Source organism: Globicephala melas, chromosome 18, assembly GCF_963455315.2.
Source record: "Globicephala melas chromosome 18, mGloMel1.2, whole genome shotgun sequence".
Lineage (NCBI taxonomy): Eukaryota > Metazoa > Chordata > Mammalia > Artiodactyla > Delphinidae > Globicephala > Globicephala melas.
Window position 1 is genome coordinate 21,320,449 of NC_083331.1, and position 20,365 is coordinate 21,340,813.

Here is a 20,365-nt window from a genome sequence, read left to right on the forward strand (position 1 = left end):
AACCACTAGAATGATGATTAAGGGCACAGGTCTACAAGCTGTATGTTGGTTAAATTATATCCTATGTAAACTCCATTTCTCTCATCAATAAAATAACAATAGTGCCTACCTCATAGGCTTGTTGTGTGAAATAAATAATTCCTGTAAATTGCTTAACATAGTGAAAAAATAAGTACTCAACAGGTTACCTACTTCTGTTTAGCTATCACTGCTTAATGATAAGAAAGACATAAACCTTAGTAAAAAGTTCCTTCAATTTTTCTAAACCAAATAGTTATGAGAATATAAAACGAGACACTATGTGTCACAGCAAATGTAACCAAGAATATAGTCCAACTATAATTCAAAGATACATGCACCCCTATGTTCACAAAAGCAGTATTCACAATAGCTAAGACATGGAGACAACCTAAATGTCCATCAACAGATGAATGGATAAAGATGATGTGGTACATATATACAATGGAATACTACTACCCACCATAAAAAAGAATGAAATAATGCCATTTGCAGCAACATGGATGGACTTAGAGATTATCACAGTCAGTGAAGTAGGTGAGACAGAGAAAGGCAGATATCATATGATATCACTTATATGTGGAATCTAAAAATATAATACAAATGAACTTATTTACAAAACAGAAAGAGACTCAGAGACACAGAAAACAAATTTATGATTACCAAAAGGGAAAGGGGGTGAGGGAAAGACGGATTGGGAGTTTGGGGTTAGCAAATGCAAATCATTACATATAGAATTGATAAGCAACAAGGTCCTACTGTATAGCACAGGGATGTTCAATATCCCTGTGATAAACCTTAATGGAAAAGAATTTTAAAAGGAATATATATACATATATATGTATAACTGAATCACTTTGCTGTACAGCAGAAATTAATGCAACATTATAAATCAACTATACTTTGGTTAAAAAAAAATCTCAGAGTCCCACTGCAATGGCAATTAGTAATATACAGATGGTGATAATTTATGCAACAGTATAATTCATGTAAAAGCAGTGATAAGAAAAAAATTCAAAAAAGAAAACAGCTGTAGTTTGAAAGCTATAAAGCACACACAGATACACATAAAGCTTAATTCAAACCAACTGACTCTCAACAAACAGGGGAAATGCACCAAGCATTATTATAATGTGTCCAGTGGCTAACCAAGTGTCACATCACACAGCACTGAACTAATCTGATTAGCAAAGAGAAAGTAGAAGAATCATCTGTGCCAAAATAAAAATATAATGAGCAAGAAATAAAGTAGGGAACAAAGGAATTTAATATTCAATTTTGAACCTCAAGTGTCCTAAGAAAAAGAAGGAAGAAAATCTACCCTTTTGTCACTAACAAGCCATCTCACTTAAAAACATGCTAAAGAGTACCTTTAGAGTATTAGTAATTCTTAGGAGAAAATAAAGGAAAACAAACTACTTCCACACATATTTGCTTTAACAAGCCCATGTGCTATGTGCTCAGTCCTACAATAGACACTCTGGAGACAAGCATGAGCCACAGTCCCCTGCCCATAAGGTTTAATTCCGGGACAAAATGAGTAATACAAACGTTACTGCCACACAAGTCCAGATGAAGGAAGAATCAATCAAATCAAAAGGCTACAGCCATAAAGGGCAGAATGGTTATGACTGTAAAAGGCAAACAAATTCCTGCAGAGGAAAACAAGGGGAAAAGGAGAGGCAGCAGTGCCAGGAAGCTACTATGAGAGAGAAGGGATTTCAACAGATTGGACTAGAAGAGGGTAGAGAGGATGGGTGAAGTTTTCAGAGGATTTTGGATTAAGTGGTATCGAGAAATGTATATGTGTGATGTCTACTATGGGAATGACCAAGTGGGCAACTGACTGAATGTGAGAGTTAGAGGAGGCCAAGAACTATCATGGCCAAGAGAACAGAAGAATGATGTTATCACTGACAGAAATATGGATACATAGAGAATAAAGGAATGTAGAAGTCAATTTGATTTCATAACTTCCGAGTTTCAGGTGATAAGAAATCCAAGTGGATTGTCTGTTAAGACAACTAAAGATGGGATGAACATCAGATGAGAAAATAGACCTTTGTCACTGCTGCCACACTGGTCCAAGTCTCTGTCATCTCTCCCTGGATTACTGCAATAGCCTCTAGCTGCTACCCTTGTCCTCATGGTCTCTTCTCAACTGGCCAGAGAGGGCCTTCAAAATGTAAGTCAGAGTATATCACTACACTGCTCAAAACCCCCCAGTGGCTCCCCATTTCACTCAGTAAAATCCAAAACCCTTATAATGGTTCACAAATCCCTTCATGATCTGCCACCGCCAACCCCCTTCCTCTCCAGCCTAATGGCCTCTTCCCTCTGCCCATCGATTCTGCCCACACTGACTTCCTTGCTTCTCCTAGAACATCCCAGGCTTGCTCCCACCTTAGGGCAAATGTGTTCCCTCTGCCTTGAAGACTCCTAGCTGGATAACTAACTCCACAAGGCTACCCTTTGCCTCTTTCAAGACTTAGTTCAAATCCCACCTTCTCAACGAGCCCACATCTGACCACACTATTTAAAATTTCAAGCCCCACCCTCAACCTAGTACTCCTGATCCCACTTCCTGCTTTTTTCCCAGAGAACTTACCACCTTCTAGGCTGCAATGCAATTTATTTATTATGTTTACTATTTGTTACTGTCTCCTCTTACTAAAATGTAAGCACTATGAAAGCTGAGATTTTGCTCACTGAAGTATCGCAGGCCTAAGTAAAAGAGGGCTTGCAAAAACTAGGTACAAATACCAATTTTTTAAATTAACAACAAGCTGCTAAAAAGGGGTCAAAGATAATGAAAACTGGGGCTTCTCTGGTGGCGCAGTGGTTAAGAATCCGCCTGCTAATGCAGGGGACACGGGTTTGAGCCCTGGTCCGGGAAGATCCCACATGCCGTGGAGCAACGAAGCCCGTGTGCCACAACTACTGAGCCTGTGCTCTAGAACCCATGAGCCACAACTACTGAGCCTGCAAGCCACAACTACTGAAGCCCATGCGCCTAGAGCCCGTGCTCCACAACAAGAGGAGCCACCGCAAGAAAAAGCCCATGCACCGCAATGAAGAGTATCCCCTGCTCACCGCAACTAGAGAAAGCCCGCATGCAGCAACGAAGACCCAACGCAGCCAAAAATAAATAACTAAAATAAATAGATTTAAAAAAAAAAGATAATGAAAACCTGAGCAAAAAAGTCACCTTGTCTCTATCAGCTCCAAGCCTGCCCATTTCTTCCAATACTTTCTAACTCAGTAATGGTCTCACCATTCAACCAGATTCTCAAGTCAAAGAAGCTTGGAAACCATTCTAGACTTCTCAGTCTTCCAGTCCCTGCCCAGTCAATTCATCACCAAAAGCTGTCAAATTTCCTCTAATATCTCTAGAACAGGAGCCCTCTTTTCCACTGCCACTGTACCAGTACAAAGATTTTCATCTCTAAACTAGACTATGAAATCCACAACTGAGCTTTATTGCTTTGATCTAACCAGGACCATTGAACGGATTTTAGATGATGACAGAGTATGACAGGTAGCAGAAAGCTAAGTGAAGAATAGGATACTTGAAGGTGAGAGAAATAAATTTTATCTTCACTTTCTTCCCTCCTATTGATGTGGACTTATTCATATATTTGAGGTCCAGTTCAAATATTTTCTCCACTTTTGAAGCCTCTCCCATTTCCTTCAGGCAAAGTACATACTCTTTTTTGTACATAACTCTAACAGAGCACTTTCTGTAGCAATTATTTTCTCACATATCAGTTGCCCAACTGGACAGGAGTCGAGTCTTATTCTAGCGTAGAGCCTAGCATCAAAAATATCTGTTGAACAACTTTTAGTCTAGAATTGGCAATTGTAAAATGAAAACATAAGTTTGAGCAAAGGTAGTCGTACAAAGGACAAAAGAAACAGAAGTTATCTGGTTACCAGAAAATAGTAGATAAAAACACTAAACTGAAGACCCAAGGAAAACAAAAAAAAAAGGCCAAACACATGAGGCTTTTCCATGTAGATGAGGGTAGAGAGATAAGCTAATAGAGATCCCCATGGAAATATTTAATAGAGAAAATAGATTATCTGGAATTTCACGGAGAAATCTGGAGGTGGAAGAAGGGCTAATCTAAATGGCCCTTAAAAATGAACCCCCCCCCCCAAAAAAAAAATGAAACCCATTCTCTGAGATAGGAATGCTCAACTAGAAACAAATGAATTGTGTTCATCAAATGCTCATAAAATGCAGATTGTTTTAATTAAGGAGAAAGCATTGTAAAACATATCATCAGGCCCCTCTAACCCCATCACCCCAAAGACACTCAAATATTTAGAATTCAACCATTAGAAAAACTGGCTCAAAAGAGGTCTCTCAAAAACCGACAAAAGTATGTTAACTGAGAAAATAAAGCTATTAAAATTAAACTCAACACACTGAACTTAAGTGAAGGTCTAATCTTTTCTTATAAAATTCTGTTTTATAGACCTGGGCACTAGTAAAAAGAAATAAAGAGCCCAGAAAAGCAATTTTTTTTAATAAGAAGGTACAGTTCTATGCTTGAGAGAAAAATGGAAAAATATTCAGGATAATGTCCGCCTCCATGTATATTTCAATGTAAAATAAATGGCTTGCTCATTGTAAGATGACTCAGTCACTTACACTTTGGCAGGTTCATGACAAACCAAGCTAATACTAGAGTGGTGGCTCTTCAGCTTTTTTGGGTCCCAGATCCCTCTGAGACCCCAATGAAAGCTAGGGTCCTGTCCTGCAGAAAAACATGCAGATATACACTTAGCTAGCATTTTAAACATGTCACAGCAGTCACAGAGTCCCTGTTGTCTATTTATGACTTCCTAGAGAGCCAAGGAACCCAGCTGTACAACTGATACCTTAATGAGTAGAAATAGCAAATGACGCAAGGCTCAGAAAAGGAAATGAACCGTTAACAATTCTAGAGCATTTTTCCTGGTCCTCCAGGCAATTAAAAACACTGAGCATAAAAATCTCTTCTGGTTGAATTTTATCAAGTGATATACACCCAGATATAGGTAAAATGCATGCACACACCTTAAAATACGTCTGAAACCTAAAGTGTTTAAAGGTAAAATCTAATATTAATAATAGTAATAACAGCTAATAGTTACTGAGCATGTACTATATACCAAGTATTCAAAGTGTTTTAAATATATTCATATTTATGCACTAATGTAAATAACTATTATCTGTATTTCATAAATAAGGAAATTAAGGCCTAAAAAGGTGCAAAGAGAGTTAAGGAACAATGACATGAAACAGAAATGACTGAGATTAGGCAGCAAAGACCTCCCTTATAGTGCACCATCTAATAGCAACTTAGAGCTGCACTTGTATTGTCACAGTTCTACAAAGCAAGAACATATTGTACAAACTCCAGAAGAAGGATGACAATCTTGATCTTTTTCCATATTCCTGGCAAGATAATCCTTATAATATCATGTTCACTTTGGAGTACACTGTAACCAGAAATGTGAATACAAAATGTTCAAAAAGATCACAATGCTAACTAAAGGATTTACGAGATTAGAAATGAAAGATTAATTTTGAGGGTAACAAACCTTAGCTTTCTAAACCACTGTCCTCTGTATACGTACCAGCAACAAATCATGCTTTGGAAAAATGAGCAACTTGATAAGAGGTAAAAAATCTGAAATAGGGCACCTTTTTCTACCAAGGAAGCTCAAGTTTCCCTACCTCAAGCTTTTTTCCAGACTGCTTCCTTTTTATCATATTGGTGCCAACACCTCTTCTACTCCAGGGACACACACAAAAGTAGAGAAAACCTCACAGGTTCAATAGGTCTTATTAAATCCCATCAGTTGCAAGACTAATTCAGATTCCTTGGATGTGCCTAGGCTATGCCCTGCACAACGTAGCATACAATAAATATTTGTTGAATGGCTGAATCTTCTCCAGGAGCAAATGCATACGTTTAACGTTTTCTACTTCCCATAATATTACACTACAAATTATTATGGTAACAGAATAATGTAATAATACAAATCTTTTACCTTACCATTTTTTAAATTCTACGTCCCAGGGGGAAAAACAAGACTAATTTTTTTGACATCAATTTATGCAGTTATTGGCAATCCAAGACACCACAAAAAATTTATCTGAGTACAGGTGACGCCTGAACAACATGGGTCTGAACTGCACAGGTCTACTTATATGTGGATTTTTCTCAATGGTAAATACTACAGTACTACACAATCTACAGTTGTTAAGTTTGAGCACACAGAACCACAGATATGGAGGAAGCTTGGATACAGAGAGCCCCCTGTAAATTACATGCGCATTTTCAACTCTGTGAGGGCTGCTGCCCTTAACCTTCCCATTTTTCAAGGATCAACTGTATACTCTATTTAAACAATAATGTTCTTAACATATTATAATTTCTTACAGCTTTTTTTTTCTAACATCTTATCGGAGTATAAGATATACTTATACTTATACTTATAGTATACTTATATACTATATAAGTGTGTTAGTTTCTGCTGTATAACAAAGTGAATCAGCTATACATAAACATACATCCTCATATGTCCTCTGTCTTGCGTCTCCCTCCCACCCCCCCCATCCCACCCCTCTAGGTGGTCACAAAGCACCGAGCTGATCTCCCTGTGCTATGCGGCTGCTTCCCACTAGCTATCTGTTTTACATTTGGTAGTATATATAAGTCCATGCCACTCTCTCACTTCGTCCCAGTTTACCCTTCCCCCTCCCCGTGTCCTCAATCTTACAGCTTTCTTTGTAATGTTTAATGAAAATACAACAAAACCATGGATGTTTTTCTTTTAAACAACCAATAAACTTTCTGAATCAGGTAAGAGAAATTAGTTCTGTTAAAGTGAGGTGGCCTGCTGCTTTACTACTAATATGCTAAATTCAGTGAAGCTTAAAACCAAGAAACAATGAAAATAAACATATACTCTTACATATGCCACAAAAAAAGTTCCCTTTATATTTAATTCACAAACTGAAACACCTGCTCTGATTTACTGAACTGTTAAAACATCTGAGAGCAAACACACAAAAGTAAAAACTATACACAGTTTTCTTAGAAGTTGATACCAATGAAAAGAAATTAATTCCTATGCATTAAAAAGTATAGAAAGCATGCAAGAGCCAAAATATTCCCTCTAGTTTGACTAAATATTCCCTAATATTCAGCAGTACTTTTTAAAACACAACTTATAGTTACTGAATATTAATTTACCAAAACAGGCAAGGATGACCTTATCTTGGCAAAACTCATAATACTGTTTCCTCAACATCCTAGAAGACAGCTTGATGCACCACACTCTTCCACCTGCTTTGTTCTATTTCTTCATGCCCCAAATGGAAATTAAACCCTTCCAGTAACAGCCAAAATTTCATCAGTCACAGGAAAGTACTTAGCGCAGAGAAGTAGTATGATATGAATAAGAGGTAGAAAGAACAACAGGTGGAACAGCCCTGGTAATGACCTTAGAGTATGCGCTGAGAGAGAAAATCTACACAACATGTACAGGAATTGCATTTAAATAATTCTCTTCCCACTTACCTGATGAGCTCTCAGTAAACACCGTTAATGTCTGTCCTCCAACACTTTGCAAGACAAATGGATGTTCTCTAGGAGCACTGACTGAAGCTGGTTTCCCGCCAATATCATGAATGTTTGCAAGATCCTCATTCAAAGTAAATGACACCTAGGAGACCCATTAACCAGAGCTTATTACAATAGATTTCTGTATTCAAAGTATCTGTACAGAAATTCTAACTATAAATCAAATACTTTTTTAATGTGAATCTTTTCCAGTCATTTTATTAAGCATTTTTTAAAAACTTTATCAAAAAATTTTTAATAATTAGTCCTAATAGGAGAATCTATCCCCTTTTCTCAGAATAATGGGGCTAATCTACCATTATATAGACAGCTTTCAAATGTTTTCTCTGGTCTATGGCTGGAAAAACTTCTATTTACAAAATAGAAATAAATTTTTTTCCTAAGGTGTCTGAGGTCAAGGAAGAAACCATGTCTTGTTATATTTATACCCCTAAATAAATTAGATAAGTATTAGGTGGATGGATGGATGGATAGACTGACAGATAGATAGATAGATAGACAGACAGACAGATCTATCCATCCATTCATCCATTCATCCATCCATCTCCTAGCAAAATGCCTGGCACACAGAAGGAAAACACTGTTCGCTGAATGACCGAACATTTTAAAAGTACTAAGAAAGCGACTGTACTTGAAGCAGGGGGAAGTGAGCTATTTACTCAGGAAGCTTAAACACTCCCATAAGCAGAGGATGTCTTTCTTTTTAGATCCAGTAACTGTATGAGTACACGGTGCTGTTTTACTTTTGAATATTTCAACAAATACAACTAAATATTCGTAAGGATAACTCAATATTGAGGTTTAGAATAAAAAGACACAGTAGGTGTTCTTTCAAAATGATTTTTACCATATCTCCCCGAATTTTACATCAAAGGGATTTATAAACTTAACACACTGATCTCTTAACCACGTAGAAAGATTATGAAGTATTATTAAATGTCTCTCTACTATGCGAAAGGTACTGCAAATTATGTCCTGGACTTAATGGGTCAAAATCTAAAGCCTTCAAAAATCCAAATCAAATGCATTTGCCAACCTGAAATAATGTTTAAAGTATTACTGAAACAATACTAACTTTCATAGTACCAGAGAGGGGATATTTAGGTCAAAGTAGAAAAATGCTAAGCATGAACAGCTAGAAAGGAGCCTATTCATTCACACAAGAGTGGCGTTTATACTAGTATGTGTTCCTGACCAGCCACCAGCTTGATGTGGAGTTTTCCAGAATGCAAACACTACCCTCTCTTTACTATTACTAATGTATAGTAAAATAATCTAATGTTTTAAATAAAATTTCCATAGAAATAATCTTACCTCGGTCCTTCCTTGATTTCTGAAAGAGAGGAAAGAAAAAATTTTCAATTATTTAATTTCATATTTTTTCAAATGTAAGCTAAGAACTAAAAGAAATAATGCTACTTCATATTTACATAAAAATATTACATTTACAGAGATTAACTAATATTTATCCTTGGCTCTCCTAAACTATTCTATTTGTAATCCTATAGGAAAAACAAATACACATTAATCCCACATGAGTATTTTAGATATTATGAGTTTGTGTCTCTTAACACTATTACAACCTGACCTAATAATATTTTATCCAAATAATGATCTTATTACAATTCTTATTTTAATTTCTGAGTATTTTAATTTATTATTTATTTATTATTTTTGGCTGCGTTGGGTCTTCGTTGCTGCATGCGGGCTTTCTCTAGTTGCGGCGAGCGGGGGCTACTCTTCGTTGCGGTGTGTGGGCTTCTCATTGCGGTGGCTTCTCTTGCTGCGGAGCACGGCTCTAGGCATGCTGGCTTCAGTAGTTGTGGCACACGAGCTTAGTAGTTGTGGCTTGTGGGCTCTAGAGCACAGGCTCAGGAGTTGTGGCGCACGGGCTTAGCTGCTCCACGGCATGTGGGATCTTCCTGCACCAGGGCTCAAACCCGTGTCCCCTGCATTCACAGGTGGATTCTTAACCACTGCGCCACCAGAGTAGCCCTCTGAGTATTTTTAGCATTCAGCAGCATGTGAATGGCATATTTAATACCAGATATATAGAACTTCAACAAATTTTACTATTTATTTTGTCTAGCTGAAGAAGTTTCACTTACCTAACAAAATCTTAAAGATCAAAAATTATTTTTAAATTATAAGTAATTTTCTCTGCTATAAAAATAATATATGCCCATGTAGAAATAATTTTATTACAGACAAGCCAAAAGTTTTAAATTAGCCAAGATTCTACTGTTAACATCTACTGCTATCCCCAGTAAATATCCTTCCATACGATTTTTATTTGAATTACATTTTTTAATTTTTCTTTTTCTTTTTTTTAATAAATATGGGATCAATGTACACCCTAATAATAGCCTAATTAAAAAAAAATCATGTATTAAATACCTGCAAAGTACTGAGTGGAAGGCCCCTATCCCCAGCCAGCAGAAGATATAAAAGCTAAATCCAGGGGCTTCCCTGGTGGCGCAGTGGTTGAGAGTCCGCCTGCCAATGCAGGAGACACGGGTTCGCGCCCTGGTCCGGGAAGACCCCACACGCCGCGGAGCGGCTGGGCCCATGAGCCATGACCACAGAGCCTGTGCTCCACAACAGGAGAGGCCACAACAGTGAGAGGCCCGCATACCGCAAAAAAAAAAAAAAAAAAAAGCTAAATCCATAACTATAAAGTGAGATAAATTTTAATTTTAATTAAGAGAGCCACAGTGTGCTAGGATTAGGTAGGCGTACACCACTTCTTCCATTTTAAGAGTTAAGGACTGGCTCAACAAGAGGCAGCTTTTGAGCTATAGTATCAAACGTAAAACAGATAGCTAGTGGGAAGCAGCCGCATAGCACAGGGAGATCAGCTCGGTGCTTTGTGACCACCTAAAGGGGTGGGATACCTAGGGTGGGAGGGAGGGAGACGCAAAAGGGAAGAGATATGGGAACATATGTATATGTATAACTGATTCACTTTGTTATAAAGCAGAAACTAACACACCATTGTAAAGCAATTATACTCCAATAAAGATGTTAAAAAAAAAAAAGTAAATAGCTAAGTGGGACTTTCCTGGCAGTCGAGTGGTTAAGACTCTGCACTTCCACTGTAGGGGACGCAGGTTTGATCCCAGGTCGGGGGAACTAAGATCCTGCATGCTTCGTGACAGGGCCAAAAAAAAAAGCAAAGTAAATTGCTAAGCAAAGCCAGGAAAATGTGATCAGATTTGGCTGGGGGGGAAAGTACAAAATAAAGAATAGTAGGAGATGAACTATAAAGGAGAAATGGGGCCAGACCATATAAGATCTTGAATACCACAGCACAGAGCATGGACTTCACTCTTTAGGCAATGGAGAGCTACAAGCATTGTTTGAACCAAAGTATAACAAGTACAAAGACATGTTCCAAGAAACTGACATCAGAAAATATACATAGAATGGATATGAAGACCAGTTAGAAAACTACTAGTTCTCCATAACACCCGGCTGAGTTCCAACCTGTCTTCCTTCAGTGGTTCAGTCATTCACTGTCATTAAGTGTCTGCTATACATCCACTAGGCACTGTGACAAGTGCATGGTATAGTATGAGTATAGGTCTTTATCCTCAAGAAGGTCTCAGTCTAATGAAAAAAAAAAACAGCTCCAATCCATGAACAACTACAAACAGGACAATAACTTCAAGACAGAGGTATAACAAACTGTCATGGAAATGCAGATATGAAAGCTAGGAAAAGATGAACTGAGTGGGGGATGAGATCAACAACAAGTGGCCATTCCAGGCTAAGAGAAGAATCCAACTAAACACCAGAAATGAGAAAGTATCCAGCATAGTCCTTCTAACATCAGTGAACGGTAGGTTGGAGTCAAGTGGTAAAGAGCCTTTTAGGCCAGACTAAGGATTCCAGATTCTTACAGAGATTCATTTACTGTAGGAATTCCCAGTCTTTCATACATTAAAATACAATATCAATCTTCTTTTTGTTGGGGAAGTACCTAGAAGCGAGGTGAAAAAAGTTTAAGATTTCACATAAAAATAATGAATTTCCAGCTTCTCTTACAAGACCGGAAGATCTGGCAACAATGTGCTCCCAATTCAGCATGACAACAATCCCCTCAACATGCAGACAGTCAGGCACTGAATTCACTACAGTCCCTTCCCTATCTCTCCAGAACTTTCCTTGTAGAGGAATTGAATTTAGCTACCCTAAGAGAGAGGCACTGTAGGCAAAGCAAAGGGAAAGACACAGAAGGCACTCACGTAATGTTTACTGAATTGAACTGAGGTTAATGCAGAAACGCATATAAAAAGTAATGAAGGCCTGAACCAGACAGCTGTAGAATTCAAGGAGGAGTGTGGCCATCATCAAAAAATCTAGAAACAATAAATGCTGGAGAGGGTATGGAGAAAAGGGAACACTCTTGCACTGCTGGTGGGAATGTGAATCGGTACAGCCACTATGGAGAACAGTATGGAGGTTCCTTAAAAAACTACAAATAGAATTACCATATGACCCAGCAATCCCACTACTGGGCATATACCCTGAGAAAACCATAATTCAAAAAGAGTCATGTACCAAAATGTTCATTGCAGCTCTATTTACAATAGCCAGGAGATGGAAGCAACCTAAGTGTCCATCATCGGATGAATGGATAAAGAAGACGTGGCACATATATACAATGGAATATTACTCAGCCATAAAAAGGAACGAAATTGAGTTATTTGTAATGAGGTGGATAGACCTAGAGTCTGTCATACAGAGTGAAGTAAGTCAGAAAGAGAAAGACAAACACCGTATGCTAACACATATATATGGAATTTAAGAAAAAAAAAATGTCATGAAGAACCTAGGGGTAAGACAGGAATAAAGACACAGACCTACTAGAGAATGGACTTGAGGATATGGGGAGGGGGAAGGGTAAGCTGTGACAAAGCGAGAGAGAGGCATGGACATATATACACTACCAAACGTAAGGTAGACAGCTAGTGGGAAGCAGCCGCATAGCACAGGGAGATCAGCTCGGTGCTTTGTGACCGCCTGGAGGGGTGGGATAGGGAGGGTGGGAGGGAGGGAGACGCAAGAGGGAAGAGATATGGGAACATATGTATATGTATAACTGATTCACTTTGTTATAAAGCAGAAACTAACACACCATTGTAAAGCAACTGTACTCCAATACAGATGTAAAAAAAAAACACCACTGATAGAAGAGGAAATGACTGAAAGTGGGCAGCAAAGGAAAAAGGATGGATTAAAGATCATGCTGCCATTTCCCGTCAGTGACTAGAAATCACCCAGATGCAATTAGGGAACACAGGAGGGGAGGTCAACTTCCTTTTCATATACAGTTGACCCTTGAACAATGCAGGGGTTAGAGCAGAGACGACACCCTCTATGTTCATGGTTCCATGTCCATGGATTCAACCAACAGCAAACGTGTGGAACTGCAGCATATACTGACTGAAAAAAACCCATGTAATCAGTGGACCTGTGCAGTTCAAACTCTTATTGTTCAAGGGACAACTGTATATATTATAATAGCACCTTAGTTGGAATGATAAGAGATTGATCAACTCTGGATGAGTTAATTTTCTAGAATAAATATTAACCCTTGAAAACTTAAAATTTATTTTAAAAGGATCATGTATTGCTTTGTCTTGGTATATGAATGTATGAAGTATACATGACCTTTTGTCATTCTACATTACAACTAAAATATACCCTTCCCATGATGATCTGTGGTCAAAGTTATAAACATCCACTATTGTAAAACACAGTAATGCCTTCAGAAATGGATGAAGTAAACCCTGGCCCACCCTTTCACCGAAAGTCTCATAATGTTTCTCGTTACTCTGAGTCTGGTTCTCAATACTCCACAGATACTTCTTTCGACTCGAACCTCGTTCCTCTCGCCTTTTTTAAAAAAATTAATGTCTTTCCTTTTTCTTACACTCTTAAAATACATCTTAGATTTGACACCAATGGGGCCAGACTTTTCACTAATCACTGATAACCAATAAATCACCTGCTTCTTCAGGATAAGAAAACCAACCAAATAATAATAATAATAGCCCTGTGCTCCCACAGGATTTTTTGTGGTTTTTGTTTTGTTTCATTTTGAATTCCTATTCATATGTCCCCTTCTTGAATAATATAGCTCAAAAACCAATAGGGGAGGCCAAGCAAGGTAGGCATCTGCAGAGTGGGTTGAGCAGAGCAGTCATAGCCCAAGTGGAAAGGAAGCGCCTGGGGTAGAGAGGGCAGGCCGGGGCAAGGTGCCAGAGCCCATGGGGTAAAGGAGGGCACCCCATAACGGAACAGCTCAACAAGAAATGGGTCAGAGCCTAGTGAGGCGAGGGCATCCACATGGAAGGACAGACTGAAACAGGCTATTGGAGCCCTAGCAGGGTAAGGAGGCATGCCTTTGAGGAGAGGGCAGCCTCACAACAGGGGGTGGAAGCCTAGAAGGGCTGAGGAGAGCATCCCTGTGGAGGGCAGCAAAGGTTAACAACAGCCTAACAAGGGTTGCTATAGCGCAAGGAGGGTGAGGAGGGCAATCACCAATGCGGGGAGAAGTGGGGGACTCTGAACAAGTAAGAACAAAGGCCTGAACAAATAAGTGAATATATTAAGAATAACAGGAACCAGGTTCCTCACTTTCAGAAAAGAGGTACGAATATGAAAAGGGAGGAAACTAGAACACACCCTGTAGTGCTGAACTGGAGCTGGGTATTGGTATAAATTCATGATCTTCAACACATGTAAATATAAAAATAAATGCAGACCTAGAGGTATGTGTGTGTACATATACGGCCACTTAGAGGGTCTGGGAGCAGCCATGAGCACCTGTGGTAACCAGAGCTTAGTTTCCAAATCCCATTTTCCTCTAGAGGAAACAAAGCCTCTTTGGAGAAATGACTGACTCTAGGGCTCAGACAGAAATGTACAAGATGAGTCTAAAACATCTTTCCTTAACAAAAAGTAAGTACTCAAAGAATGATGAAGACATGCCCAAAGTCCATGGGACTTACACTATTGAACTGTACACTTAAAAATGGTTAAGGTGGTAAATTTTATATGTATTCTTTACCACAATAAAGAAAACAAAGATCATGAGTGCCAGCTAGAAGGAGCTTCCATTGGCTAAACTTTGGACAATTTGAACATCAGAATAAATGATGATAAATTGAGTCTCTCAGTGTCTTTCTGTAAGGGCAGCACCAAGAACTGAACATAATGCTTGCACTGTGAACTAACCGGCAGAGGAAACAGTAGGATTATTATTCTACTCTGTTTTGATCAGCAACGTGTATCTGCGCCTATGTGTGTATTATATACGTATATGTGTGTGTATATATATGTGCATTGATATACATATATGTTTTGCCACACTGCCCTTCAGAAAGTTTGTACTGATTTAAACTCCTAACAACAGCATAACACTGTTATAAACTTAGTCAATTTTTATAACAAAAAATTAACTCATTGATGTTTTTTATTTGCATATTTTCTATTATTAGTGGGCCCCGATATGACCTTGGAAGTTAAGTGTGTTTAGAAATAAAACAAGAAATTAAACGTCTCTGAAAGAAGCTGTATTAGTACAAACTGTATGACTGTCAGTAAAATAGGACATATATCAAACATTTTGAAAACTGAAGTTTGCTGAGGCAGGATGGTAATGTAGAAAGGCTGGTTTTAAAATTAAACAAACTAAAGCAAAACTATAAACCAATTAAAATGCAGTACACATCAGATGTCCAAAGGTATAAGAATAGTCCAAGTACAGTGATTTAGGGACATGGCATGAATTGCTTGACGAAAATGGCCCAAATGTTACCAACTGTTAAGAGAAGCTGTTACTCTCATCTTATTCCGGACTCTCCTTTTTTCAGGTATTAAAAGAACCAAATTTGGGAAGAGCTGCATTCCCAGCAGCTTGTGTCCCCCCCCTCTGCCTCTCTTGATTCCTCTACTCCACAGTGCCTGTCTCTGCTGGAGTCAGCGTCCACATCATGCATTTCTCCCTAGCTTCTGGCCTCCTGCACAGCAAGCCGGTGTTGCTGCTTAGCTCTGGGAGAGCTGCCGGGGAGGGGAGGCGCCAGACATCATGCAGGGTCCACTGCCTGTACTCTGTGGGGTGTGGGGCATGACAGCAGGTGAACACTTACGGAGTATTTACATGCACTTAGCCTATTAACACCATCTCCTTTTCACAGATGAGGAAACAGAGAGGGTAATAAGCAACTTCCCCGAAGTCACATAGCTGGTAAATGACAAGGCCCGGATAAAGCCCAGAGCTGACTGACTCCTGAGTCCATACTCATTATCGGTATACCACACTGCCTTTTTAAAACCTTAGGTATTTTTCATTTTTTACCCAAATATACGTTTTTTCAACCACACAGATAACCCGCCAAATGGTTAATCTGCCTGTAAGGATCAATAGTTGATCATACATCTTCTAGTCTTTAAAAATACTTGAAGACAGTTTCACTGGTTTGCCCTAAGTCTTCTCTTATTAAACAGCCATCGTGCCTTCAAACGTTCCTCACAGGAAATTGATTTTAGTTTTCTCATTGTCCTCGTCTCACTCCACTGAATGAACTTATTTGTCCATGTCTCTAAGTGCAGCACTAAAAACTGAACACAGTGTTTGCTCTGGAAGCTCACTGGCAAAGAAGAGTGGGGCTATCATCCCACTTCATTCTCAACAACAATCATCTATCAATGGAGCCTTCTGTTTATAGCCACAAAACCTTGATGAGTTATATTTAGCTGAAATTAAAGTATTGATAACTTAGTCACAGGCACTGCTAAGCCACTCCTTGCTCATCCTACACTTGTTTAATAGTGAATCTAGTAATCAGTAAGAAGAATGAAAACTAAGTAAATTAGAAACATAAATAAGATAGCCAGTAGACCTACTCTAGAACAAGCTGTTTTCAAGCATTTCCTTAGCAATCTTAGGATACCAACTACTAAAAATCTGTTCCCACCATTAAAAGCATCTACCTCTTCTACACGGCAAGATTATATTTCAAGTTAGGTAGAAAATCTGCTAGATTTTTTATTTACATATAAAATACACATACACACATCTGTTAATATTAAGGGCAAACATACAGTTTATTGCCAAAACCAGGACACTCTGGAGAGTGAAAGAGGGGACACTATTAATAATTACACAGGAAAAATATGGAAACCAGCGCTGTAAAACATGTAAACCGGTCACGACCTAGGGATACGGCCTCCCTATGCATATTAGATGTAACTATGTAAAACATCTGCTTTAAACTAAGGACAAGCTTGAAATTTTCTTCCAAACAAAGGGTGATCAAGAAAAGGTGATCGGGATTCCCTGGTGGCGCAGTGGTTGGGAGTCCGCCTGCCGATGCGGGGGACATGGGTTCATGCCCGGTCCGGGATGATCCCGCGTGCCGCGGAGCGGCTGGGCTCGTGAGCCGTGGAGGCTGAGCCTGCGCGTTCCGAGCCTGTGCTCCGCAGCGGGAGAGGCCACAACAGTGAGAGGCCCGCGTACCGCAAAATAAGAAAAAAAAAAAAAAAAAGAAAAGGTGATCACAGCACACCCACTACTGTTTATTTAGCATGCTATCTTTAATATTTACCTTAGGGATGAAAGCAGTACTTAGCGCTTACATAGGTTTCCCTAGAGCTTGTCTCCTTTAACTCTGTTTCCCATACCAGCTCCCTCCTCCCCACACCAAAAGATTTTACATTCCTCAACTAGGTATTTTCTTCACACAGAGGTTTTCAGGAATGCAATATTCATGGTAGGGAAAGGTAGCGAATCTAAACTCAGAAGACTGAGTATCTGTCCAAAGTCTCACGGATAGTAAGTGACAGAGCTGGCACTGGAACCTGTTGGAGTTTTCTTACCACTCAAAGGACTGAATTTAAGCCCAGTTCTGCTATGAAACGTGTAGCTGTTTCTTAAGAAAAGAAGATGGTACTTCTCTCTACCTAACATTAGAACTTTGGATATAAAAGCATGCCCATTTCCAATAAATATCTTGTGAAAACAAAAGGAAGAATTAAAAGATCTGTCTGAAACAAATGCAAGTAAGATAAAGAACAAAAATATTGCCATTTAGGGCATAAACCATGAAAGTATCAAAGCTTCTTACTTTAAAGACATGACATCATCCAAGAACACAGGATTGCTCCTCCAAAGAACAAAACCCAGAGGGTGTCCAAATAACATTTAGAAATTGAGAAGATGAGAAGGAGCCAGCAAGAGAGTGATGTCTCAGAAGTGAGGTGAAAAAAAGGGTTTGAGGGTAGAAGTGATCAACTATGTCAAATTCTGTTGAAGGTCAATTGAGAAGAGCTGCTAGTTGACTCTTAGATTTAACAATGTGGATGTGGTAGGGGCTTCCCTGGTGACGCAGGGGTTAAGAATCCGCCTGCCAACGCAGGGGACACGGGTTTGAGCCCTGGTCTGGGAAGGTCCCACATGCTGCAGAGCAACTAAGCCCGTGTGCCACAACTACGGAGTCTGCGCTCTAGAGTCCAAGTGCCACAACTACTGAGCCCACGTGCCACAACTACTGAAGCCCGCGCGCCTAGAGCCCGTGCTCCACAGCAAGAGAAGCCAATGCAATGAGAAGCCTGCGCACCACAGCGAAGAGTAGCCCCTGCTCTCTGCAACTAGAGAAAGCCCGCGCACAGCAACGAAGACTCAACACAGCCAAAAATAAAATAAAATAAAATTTTTTAAAAACTTAAAAAAAAAAAGAATGTGGATGTGGTAGATTGTAAAAAAAAAAAAATTTTAGGACTACAAATTATTTGCCTCAAATCCCATCAAGAGGTAGAGTCTACTGCAAGTTACATTTACATTTGGCAAACATAATGCAAGCACAGCTTGCAAAGCACTTGTGTAGTGGGGCTTCCCTCTCTCTTGCTACTAGGAACTCTTTCACCACCATGTGAAGAAGCACGCTGGAGATGAAAAACACGTGGCAACTGCCCCAGCTGACAGCAAGCCAACCACCGGACACATAAATGAGGCCATTCTAGCCAGGAAGACCAGCCAGGTCAGCCTCAACCAGAACTGTCTAGAACGGCCCCATAGAATTATAAGCTAATAAAATGGTTTTGTTCTAAGCCACTAAACTTTGGGGTGGTTTGTTATGAAACAAAAACTCAGTGATAAAGCAGTGGATATTGGTGGTATACAAGAGCCATTTGAATGGAGTAGTGGGCATGGAAATCTGATTAGAGCCGGATTAAGAATGAATGGACAGTAAGAAGGGAACACAAGGCCTATGGCTGACACCAGCTGAGCTATGGAGGCTTCCTTTTCAAACAAGGTTATTTTCTCAACCAGGAAACAATACTCTTAGATTGTTTACTAGGTGTTCCCTACCCTCTTCCAAAGCCTCTATAAATAGGTGTGGCGGCACAATGGCAAAATCCTTCTCCTGAAGCCCTTAACTTGGTGCATCCAGTTATGCCCAAGCATACCTCCTCAAAGATGCGGAGCGGAGAGATGGATGAGGGAACTACATACTCCGCTACTTCACTGCCAATAGGCTTTACCAATACATTTTACTTGATATTTACACCTTTCATTAGAGGAATGTGTGTGTGTGTGTGTGTGTGTGTGTGTGTGTGTGTGTGTGTGTACACACTAATCCTTACAGGGCACCTAATCATCTCTTGACAAGCCTTGGCATGCTCATTACTTCTTATTTTTCAGGTAAATTCTCTGTTTGCAAAAGAACTCTAATTACATTTAAAAGCACTTGTACAAAAAAAATTCAAAAAAGTTTTATAAAATGTCAAAAATTCATAAATAACTTACTTGGCAATCCGCAGTTTCCCAACTTCACCTCTTCCAGGGGCTTTAGTCCATTGCTGTGACAAATATTTAGGAACCTAAAACAAAATAAGACACTATTAGACTATGTTTTAGATGCTAACAAATCTTTTTAAACATAAAGTGATATACGGCTTCTATATATACTTTCTGTCTGTAATAATTGCTAATTAAGTAGCAAGCTCTCATTATACGTTTTGCACTAAAGAGGTACTAAGATATGTAAGAAATGATCTTAGCTCTCAGTGTTTAAAGTCAGTCGAGTTGATGACACAAAACTAAAACTGGTCATATAACTTAACAATAATGAAGTGCTAACTTATGTTCCCAGATAAGTCCAATAAAAGTTCAGAGATGAGAAAGGCTACCAAAAGAGGCTTCTTGGAGGAGCATAACATTCTGACATGATATTATTATTATTTGTGTGTGTGTGTATGTGTGTGTGTGTGGTACGCAGGCCTCTCACTGCTGTGGCCTCTCTCATTGCGGAGCACAGGCTCCGGACGCACAGGCTCAGTGGCCACGGCTCACGGGCCCAGCCGCTCCGCGGCATGTGGGATCTTCCCGGACCAGGGCACGAACCCATGTCCCCTGCATCAGCAGGTGGACTCTCTACCACTGCGCTACCAGGGCGCCACCTGACATGATATTATTTAGAGACACTACTGAGCTTAAGATGATTCAAAAGTCATATTTTATATTTTTATATATTTTACATATATTTATTATGTATAAGATTATAACTGACCAATATGATGAAGGATCTGCTGAAATAAAAGAAATTATTCAATATAACAGCTAGCAGTTATATAATAGTACTTTCCTGACACTTATATGCATTTTTTATACATTTATACCTCATGTCTCTACA

General features: G+C 39.2%; 1 protein-coding gene across 1 annotated transcript in view; it reads right to left on the reverse strand.

Annotated features, from left to right (window-relative positions):
* Positions 1 to 20,365, reverse strand: part of GTF2F2 (general transcription factor IIF subunit 2) — a 154,409-nt gene that overhangs the window by 120,245 nt on the left and 13,799 nt on the right. The window contains exons 2-4 of the mRNA XM_030882220.3: positions 19,480 to 19,553; positions 8,976 to 8,994; positions 7,599 to 7,743 (exon numbers count right to left, since the gene is read on the reverse strand). Of these exons, the coding sequence (XP_030738080.1) occupies positions 7,599 to 7,743; positions 8,976 to 8,994; positions 19,480 to 19,553 (238 nt within the window). The remainder of the gene's footprint in view (positions 1 to 7,598; positions 7,744 to 8,975; positions 8,995 to 19,479; positions 19,554 to 20,365) is intronic.